This window comes from Hylobates moloch, unplaced genomic scaffold (genome assembly GCF_009828535.3).
Source record: "Hylobates moloch isolate HMO894 unplaced genomic scaffold, HMol_V3 SCAFFOLD_14, whole genome shotgun sequence".
In the NCBI taxonomy this organism is placed as follows: domain Eukaryota; kingdom Metazoa; phylum Chordata; class Mammalia; order Primates; family Hylobatidae; genus Hylobates; species Hylobates moloch.
Window position 1 is genome coordinate 95,102,526 of NW_026652289.1, and position 9,255 is coordinate 95,111,780.

The 9,255-nt window shown below is 40.2% G+C and overlaps 1 protein-coding gene across 1 annotated transcript in view; it reads left to right on the forward strand.

Moving 5' to 3' along the window:
- Positions 1–9,255, forward strand: part of AP4E1 (adaptor related protein complex 4 subunit epsilon 1) — a 93,031-nt gene that overhangs the window by 4,979 nt on the left and 78,797 nt on the right. Inside the window, exon 3 of the mRNA XM_058427209.1 lies at positions 1,755–1,878. Coding sequence (XP_058283192.1) covers positions 1,755–1,878 — 124 coding nt within the window. The remainder of the gene's footprint in view (positions 1–1,754; positions 1,879–9,255) is intronic.

A 9,255-nucleotide genomic window follows, 5' to 3' on the forward strand; every position in this document is an offset into this window, starting at 1 on the left:
GGGTTAAAACTTAATGGCTTAAATGAACACTTTAACTCCTAATTAACATAGAAGTCTGAAGAGGGACTTCCAGTATTTTTTGTTTATCTTTTGTTTGTTTTCTCAGTATTTTGTAGCTTTTTTTTGGAGGGGGGGTGGAGTGGGAGGATGGAGTCTTGCTCTGTTGCCTAGGCTGGAGTGCAATGGCATGATCTTGGCTCACTGCAACCTCTGCCTCTCGGGTTCAAGCAATTCTCCTGCCTCAGCCTCCAGAATAGCTGGGATTAATTACAGGCACAGGCCACCACGCCTGGCTAATTTTTGTATTTTTTTTAATAGAGATGGGGTTTCACCATGTTGGTCAGGCTGGTCTCGAACTCCTGACCTCAGGTGATCTGCCCTCCTTGGCCTCCCAAAGTGCTGGGATTACAGGAGTGAGTCACTGTGCCCAGCTAGTATTTTGTAGTCTTAATTAATGTGTTAATAAATTAACTTTTACTGCTTTAAGCACAAGTGACCTGAGTTAAATCTCATTCCCTTAAGATTTTCCTATGGTTTCTCTTTAAACTCTTTATATTTATATTAAACATTATTATCCTTGCTTTCAAATATTCAATTTTACTGTTTCCTAAGCATTTTGTGATTTAATAGTCCTGTAATATGCTAACCCTAATTAATTTTGACATATTAAAATAGTCTATGTGGCCGGGTGTGGTGGCTCACACCTGTAATCCCAGCAATTTGTGGGGCTGAGGTGGGTGGATCATTTGAGGTCAAGAGTTTGAGACCAGCCTGGCCAACATGGTGAAACCCCATCTCTACTAAATATACAAAAATTAGCTGGGCGTGGTGGCGTGCGCCTGTGGTCCTGGCTACTCGAGAGTCTGAAGCATGAGAATCGCTTGAACCTGGTAGGTGGAGGCTGTGGTGAGCCGAGATCTTGCCACTGTACTCCAGCCTGGGTGACAGAGCGAGACTCTGTCTCAAAAAAAAAAAAAAAAAAGTCTATGAGCTTTTAGTTATTTTGAAACACATTTTATTTATATATTTTATTTCTGATTAAGATTTTCCATAAATATTGAGAATGCAAATATCTTAGTGATAAATTTTTTAGCATCTCTTAAAAATTTTTGGCTTGCATTGAAGATATTAAAAGACCCCATTAGAAAACTAAGTATTATTACAATAGCTATGCCATTAATGAAATCATGCCTCTCAGTTTATAATTGTGAGTTATTAAAAAAGAGTGCCTATAAAGCAAACTATTCCATATTGTACTTAGCACAATAATTCTGAAGAAAATCTAGGTGCAATTTAGTTTTCCAATGTGAAAAATATTTTTGTTACAGAAATTATTACCAACTTGTGGGAATTTTATGGATGTTTTCATTTGACAAAGTCTACTAAAATTATGTGCTGTATTTTAGAAGCCAAGTAAAATGACCATGACGAAATCTTGTGTGAAGACCCCATGTATCACATTATAGCCAATTTTTTCACTAGGGGCACATAGAAACAGCTACAGTTGATTTATTTTATGGTAGTGCCACTAACAAAATAGTGACATAATTTTACTGAAAGTAATACTGTTGGTAAGTAAGATTGGGAGCAATTTTTATTTATATAAAGTCCGATATTGGGTGATTAATTTGTAATATATATGTTATTTCTTCAGTGCCAGGATTAAAGGATCCTCCTTTTAAATTATGAGAACATAGTAAAACAATCTAAACATTCTATTTATTTATACAGCTACTGGGTATTTTGCTTTTCAGAAAATGATGAAAGAATGTATGGTGAGACTTATATATTGTGAAATGCTTGGCTATGATGCTTCCTTTGGCTATATTCATGCAATCAAGTTAGCCCAACAAGGAAACCTCTTAGAAAAAAGAGTAGGTATGTATGTGTTTTAAGACTTTGATGCTTTCATGTTGTCCTTGAAGTTCCAATTATTATACAAAATGAATGATGGCAGGTATATAGTATGTTTTTAGAATACTGTATTATAATTTCTAAAACTTTAAAAGATCACACTTCAGAAACTCAAAGCCATTTATAGGAAATCAGTTTTCCTGATTCATAGCATTTTGGAGTTAAAGAGAAGACTAAAAATTACTTGGTCTTGTGATGGCGGTTAGATGACTATATGTGTCAGAACTCATTGAACCATACACTTAAATATTTTTTGTATATAAATTATATGTCTATAAAGCTGTCTTTTTAAAAATATAAATTATATGTCTATAAAGAGCTCATTTTTTTTTTTTTTGAGACAGATTCTCTCTGTGTTGCCCAGGCTAGAGTGCAGTGGCGGGATCTCTGCTCACTGCAACCTCTGCCTCCAGGTTCAAGTGATCCTCCTATCTCAGTCCCCTAAGTAGCTGGGACTAAGCTGTGTGCCACCATGCCTGGGTAATTTTTGTGTTTTGTTTTTGTAGAGATGGGGTTTCACTATGTTACCTAGGGTGGTGTTGAACTCCTGGGCTCAAGTGATCCACACGCCTTGGCCTCCCAAAGTGCTGGGATTATAGGCGTGAGCCACTGCACCTGGTCAATAGAGCTGGTATTAAGAAGTCTGTTTAACCTTATTAGTTTAATGGTCAGAAATGCTTCTTTATAGAATAAAACTGAAATTTAATAAAATAATTTTAAATGTCTTGTTCTTAGCTTCTCAAATGTTAGCTATGAGGATTAGCAGTGTCTTAAAACATTTTCTCTATAGTCAACCTTTAGGGCTGTTAGGAAAAATTCTTTTAAGCAATTAAATATTCTATTCATAAATGTTCAGCTTTATATCAGAATCTCAAGAAGGAAGTATTTTAGAATAGTAAAGGGTAGAACATGTTCTTTATTCAGAGAAGTTGATAATGTCATGTCGTTAAGTACTAGCATTATTCATAAGTTATATTGCTCTGTGCTATCAGATGATGGGGTGGAGGTGACAAATGTCTTGGTAAACATTCTGAGACTGAGTGCACACAATATTCCACTTGTGGAACCCCACTCCACCCAAAACACACTTAGATCTTTTAAACTTGTTATATTCTTTCCTCCAAGTAGAATGTCCTCTAGCATTCTGTTTCTCTCTTTCCATATTCCAAATCAAATTTTATTTCTGCTGTGATCACTCAGGTGGCTGCTACCATCTGTTACCTTTTGTTATCTTTTCATATATTAATGTCTTAGCTCCTGAACTAATTTTAAGATCCCTAAAGGCAGGAATTTTTTTTTCGAGCTTTCAAATTAGTTTTTATTAGTAATTTGCTTTTCTTAAAACTTTGATTTTTCTTAAACATTATACAAATATGGAATGTAAGCTCTTCCAGTCATATTCACGATTTTCAGTTGTCATCCCAAACCTTGAAAATTCACCTGTCCGAATTTTCATATGTCTAAAGTCTTTCTAATGATGTTGCTCTTTTAGCTTCTGAAAGACTGTATTTGTAGTTTTTTTCTCTTCTTTGGTTTGGTTTTGATCAAAGAAGGAAAACATCAAAAAGGAAATTTCAACCATTGTTGAGCATTTTGAGAAAAGTGAAAACCAACTTCATCCTTTTCGTTTCTAAGGAAAAATGTGTTAGATGTGAATACATTTGGAAATGTTTACAATTCAGTCATAACAAGAGTCAGTGATGGCAGATTTTAGGCAAAAGTCTGGTATTTCTTTGCCTCCCTCCCATCTTACCTTTTCATCTTATTTCTTTTACTTTTCTGCTTCTCAAGTTGTTTGCTTTCTAATCTTTCCCTTCAACTTTGGGCCATTTTCTCTTATTCTCTTTACATATTAGCTTACAGCAGTTGAGATAACATTGATACCCTTCTTAGAGGTATCTATTTTGTTAAAGACTCTGGAAGACAGATCCAAATAAATTAGCCTTCAATAGTGAAATTTTGTCTTGAGTAGGAAAAATATTTATGAGCGGAAAATCTTCTTAGGGATTGTCTGTTTATAAAATTTATTCAATATTCATGGAATTGATACGGTGAGTGCCCACTGTATGCCAGATACTGCAGTTAAACTTACAGATGAATAACTTACATTGCTTCCATTTTGAGGATCCCTGCAATTGCAAGGGAGAGGACAGAGACAAACAGAAATTAATAGTTACAGTACAGGCTGGGTACAGTGGCTCATGCGTGTATTCCCAGCACTTTGGGAGGCTGAGGCAGGCGGATTGCTTGAGCTCAGAAGTTGGAGACCAGCCAGGGCAACATAGTGAAATCCCATCTCTACAAAAAATACAAAAATTAGCCAGGCATGGTGGTGTGTACCTGTAGTCCCAGCTACTTGGGAGGTTGAGGTGGGAGGATGGCTTGTGCCCAGGAGGCAGAGGTTGCAGTGAGCTGAGATTGTGCCACTGCACTCCAGCCTGGGCAGCAGAGCCAGAGCGTGTCTCAAAAGAAAGTTATAGTATAATGTTGTAATTGCCTTCATGAAGGCACGAACCATGTGTTGTGCTGATATAATCAGGCATACGAATGATCATGGGAACCTTTGTTTCCTTGGTATCAGACTTTGAAGAGGAGAATATGCTGATTAGATTTTGTCTGACAGTTCTGAAATGAAGCTACCTGGGAACCTGTTTAAATATTGCATGGGTAGAGTTTAGTACTTTGCTTTGGTCCTGCCATTTTTGTTCTGGCTTCCTTTGGCCTGAAGATGGGCCTTAGTCCTGCTCTTTCTTGTTACTTGGCTGGCTTCCATGTTAGCATAGGCAGGATGTTTTGAAAACAATAGATAGTTAATAAATATTACATAGTTGATGGTAGAATTATTTTGTCCAACTGTTGCTACATTTTGCTTCTTAGACTTACATATAATTTAAAAATTTTTCAATTTTATTTTATTTTTAAAATATGTAAAGCATTATGGCTTACTTTCATCTCTAGCCCCATTACCCAGTCTTCCCCTTATCCTCATAGGGAACTATTTTCATTAGTTTCTGATTAATCTTTCCATTGTTTTATTTTGAAAAAACAAGCAAAAGTTTGTACACACATTCACTCTCTTTTATATAAAAGGCAGCATGTTATGTATACTATCCCTTACTTGAAAGATAGCATACTATATAGATTATTCTATACCCTGTTTTGACATCTTTTTTTTTTTTTTTTTTGAGACGGAGTCTCGCTCTGTCGCCCAGGCTGGAGTGCAGTGGCGCAGTCTCGGCTCACTGCAAGCTCCGCCTCCCGGGTTCACGCCATTCTCTTGCCTGAGCCTCTCTGAGTAGCTGGGACTACAGGCGCCCGCCACCACGCCTGGCTAATTTTTTATATTTTTAGTAGAGACGGGGTTTCACCATGGTCTCGATCTCCTGACCTCGTGATCCGCCTGCCTCAGCCTCCCAAAGTGCTGGGATTACAAGCCTGAGCCACCGCGCCCGGCCGTTTTGACATCTTTATACTTTTATACAGTTGCATACTTTTTATTGGGTGGATGTACCATAGTTTTTTCAACCACATCCCTTTTGGTGGACATATGGCTTGTTTTTGATTTTGTTGTTGTTGTTGTTCTCATAAATAATGTTGTAATTTGGCTGGGCATGGTGGCTCATGCCTATAATCCCAGCACTTTGAGAGGCCGAGGCGGGCAGATCACCTGAGGTCAAGAGTTCGAGACCAGCCTGGCAAACATGGCGAAACCTTGTCTCTAGTAAAAATACGAAAAATTAGCCAGGCGTGGCGGTGGGTGCCTGTAGTCCCAGCTACTGGGGAGGCTGAGGCATGAGAATCGCTTGAACCTGGGAGGTGGAAGTTGCAGTGAGCCAAGATCACACCGCTGCATTCCACCCTGGGTAACAGAGTGAGACCCTGTCTCAAAAAAATAAATAAATAATGTGGCCAGGCACGGTGGCTCACGCCTGTAATCCCAGCACTTTGGGAGGCTGAGGTGGGCAGATCACCTGAGGTCAGGAGTATGAGACCAGCCTGACCAACATGGAGAAACTCTGTCTCTACTAAAAATACAGAATTAGTTGGGCGTGGTGGTGCAAGCCTGTAATCCCAGCTACTTGGAAGGCTGAGGCAGGAGAATCGCTTGAACCTGGGAGGCGGAGGTTGCGGTGAGCTGAGATCGCACCATTGCACTCCAGCCTGGGCTACAAGAGTGAAACTCCATCTCAAAAAATAAATAAATAAATAAATTATGTTGTAATTAATAACCTTTTATATGTATCATTTTATAGTTATGGATGCTTACCTTAAAGGGGATCTCAGAGTTATTTTTATTGAGACTCATGATCTTTAGGAAAATATTTTCTTGCCAATTAGAGGGACGTGTATCTGCAGGCATCAGATGTTTTTAATGTATATTATTGAGTGGTAATCATTTTTTAAAGATATGATTTATGGGGCTGGGCACGGTAGCTAACACCTGTAATGCCAACACTTTGAGAGGCTTAGGTGGGCAGATCACTTGAAGTCAGGAGTTCGAGACCAGCCTGGCCAGCATGGTGAAACCCCGTCTCTACTAAGAATACAAAAATTAGCCTGGTGTGGTGGTACATGCCTGTGGTCCCAGCTACTTGGGAGGCTGGGGTCAGAGGATTGCTTGAACCTGGGAGGTGGAGATTGTGGTAAGCCGAGATTGTGCCACTGCACTGCAGCCTGGGCAACACAGCGATAATATGTCTTAAAAAAAAAAAAAAAAAGATATAATTTATGCCTTCTTTTTTTTTTTTTTTGAGACGGAGTCTCTGTCACCCAGGCTGGAGTATGGTGGCGCCATCTCGGTTCACCGCAAACTCCACCTCCTGGGTTCAAGCGATTCTCCTGCCTAAGCCTCTCGAGTAGCTGAGACTACAGGTGTGTGCTACTGTGCCCGGCTAATTTTTTAGTAGAGACGGGGTTTCACCGTGTTAGCCAGGATGGTCTGGAAATCCTGATCTCATGATCCATCCGCCTTGGCCTCCCAAAGTGCTGGGATTACAGGCATGAGCCACCACGCCTGGCCATTTTATGCCTTCTATATGTCTTCACTCTGGTACTGTTTCTCATCCACTCTCCTGAATTTTAAGGCTTGCTTTGGTGCTTTCTCTGATGCAGAATGTCCTTTTATTTGTATTTTCTTTTGAGATGGAGTTTCGCTGTTGCATCCCAAGCTAGAGTGCAATGGCACGATCTCGGCTCACTGCAATCTCTGCCTCCCAGGTTCTAGCGATTTTCTTGCCTCAGCCTCCCGAGTAACTGGGATTACAGGTGCCTGCCACCACACCCGGCTAATTTTTTTATTTTTAGTAGAAACAAGGTTTTGCCATGTTGGCCAGTCTGGTCTTGAACTCCTGATCTCTGGTGATCCACCCACCTGGGCCTCCCAAAGTGCTGGGATTACGGGCATGAGCCACCATGCCCAGCCAGAATGTCTTATTATTATTTTTTTTTATGAGTATCATTGAATAAATACTTTTTTTTTTAAGTTATTATTTTCTTTTTAGAGATAGGGTCTTGCTACGTTAGCCAGGCTGGTCTCAAACTTCTGGCCTCAAGCAGTCCTCCCACCTTGGCCCCCCAACGTGCTGGAATTATAGGCATGAATAAATAAACTTCAGTGCTCATAAAGTTAGGTGTTAAGTGCTTTATCTTCTGAGATAGTATTTATCTTCATTTTACCTTTTTTTTTTTTTTTTTTTTTGAGACAGAGTCTTGTCCTGTCACCCAGGCTGGAGTGCAGTGGCGTGATCTTGGTTCACTGCAACCTTTGCCTCCCGGATTCAAACGATTCTCATGCCTCAGCCTTCCAAGTAGCTGGGATTACAGGAGAGTGCCACCACGTCTGTCTAATTTTTGTGTTCTTAATAGAAATGAGGTTTCTCACCGTGTTGGCCAGGCTGGTTTCAAACTCCTGACTTCAAGTGATCTGCCCGCCTCAGCCTCCCAAAGTACTGGGATTCCTGTAAGGTGCCTGGCCATTTCATTTTAAAGATAAGAAAACTGAGGCTCAGAAAAGTCAAGTAATTTATAGAGCATATGAGCATAAGTCATAGAGCAGATAACTGGAGCCAGAGCCCAAATTTCTATACTCAAAGCTTGTATACCTCATTCTTAGTTATACCAAATATACTTTGTAATCGTAGTTATTATTCTTTGTTTCTCTGAAAATTTTTACATTTTTTGAGTCACAGTGTTTTTCCCCCTTTTTTCTGATTGTTGAAACAGTTGGGATGTTATTTATAACAGAAAGAATTAAGGTTTCATTGAGATGGTCTTTGGATTAGTTTGTTGACCTTGATATTGGTGACTTGGGAATGGATGATACCTTAGCTGAGCAGGTGATTTATCAGCAATCTGATAAGACAGTCTCTGCTTTAAATGCTTTCTAGGGGCCTGGGTGTGGTGGCTCACTCCTGTAATCCCAGCACTTTGGGAAGCTAAGGTGGGAGGGATCGCTTGAGTCTGGGAGTTTGAGACCAGCCTGGGTAACATAGTGAGACCCTATCTCTACAAAAAAAAAAAAAAAATAGCTCGGTGTGATGGTGCACACTTAGTCCCAGCTACTTGGGAGGCTGAGGTGAAGGATTGCTTGAGCTGGGAAGATAGAGGCTGCAGTGAGTTTTGATCGTGCCACTGCCTTCCAACCTGCGTGATGGAGTGAGACTCCGTCTCAGAAAACAAAACAAAACAAATGCTTTCTGGGATTTTCCTCATCTCTTTCTTGGCCCGGGTCAGATTTGTTTCAAGTGTTAAGATTGTGGGAGTAATAGCTCTGCTCCTCTGACCTCTAGTGAAGGTGTTGGAATTGGTTATGCTGCGTGCTACCTCTTGATTGTAAGAATAGTAAGCTTCCGTTTTCTCCTGTTCATAGTAGACACAGACAGCATGGATGCTGAGTAATGATGGGTATAGTTAACATTAGAATCCCTGATGAAAGGGGTGAAAGAATTGAGAAGAATGAAAAACAACGAGCATGGAGTCAGGGAATCAGGTCAAGATAGACTATGTGGAGAGGCAGTAAAATATGGGGGTTTAAAATATGGGCTGACTTCAACTCTCTGGGTTTGAGTCCTGGCTCCACCATGTGATAGGTTGAACCTTGGGAAATTGCCCTTTTTTGGGTCTCTTTTTTTTTTTTTTTTGAGACCGAGTCTTGCTCTGTCGCCTAGGCTGGAGTGCAGTGATGCGATCTCGGCTCACTGCAAGCTCTGCCTCCTGGGTTCACGCCATTCTCCTGCCTCAGCCTCCTGAGTAGCTGGGACTACAGGTGCCCGCCACCATGCCTGGCTAATTTTTTGTATTTTTAGTAGAGACGGGGTTTCACCGTGTTAGCCAGGATGGTCT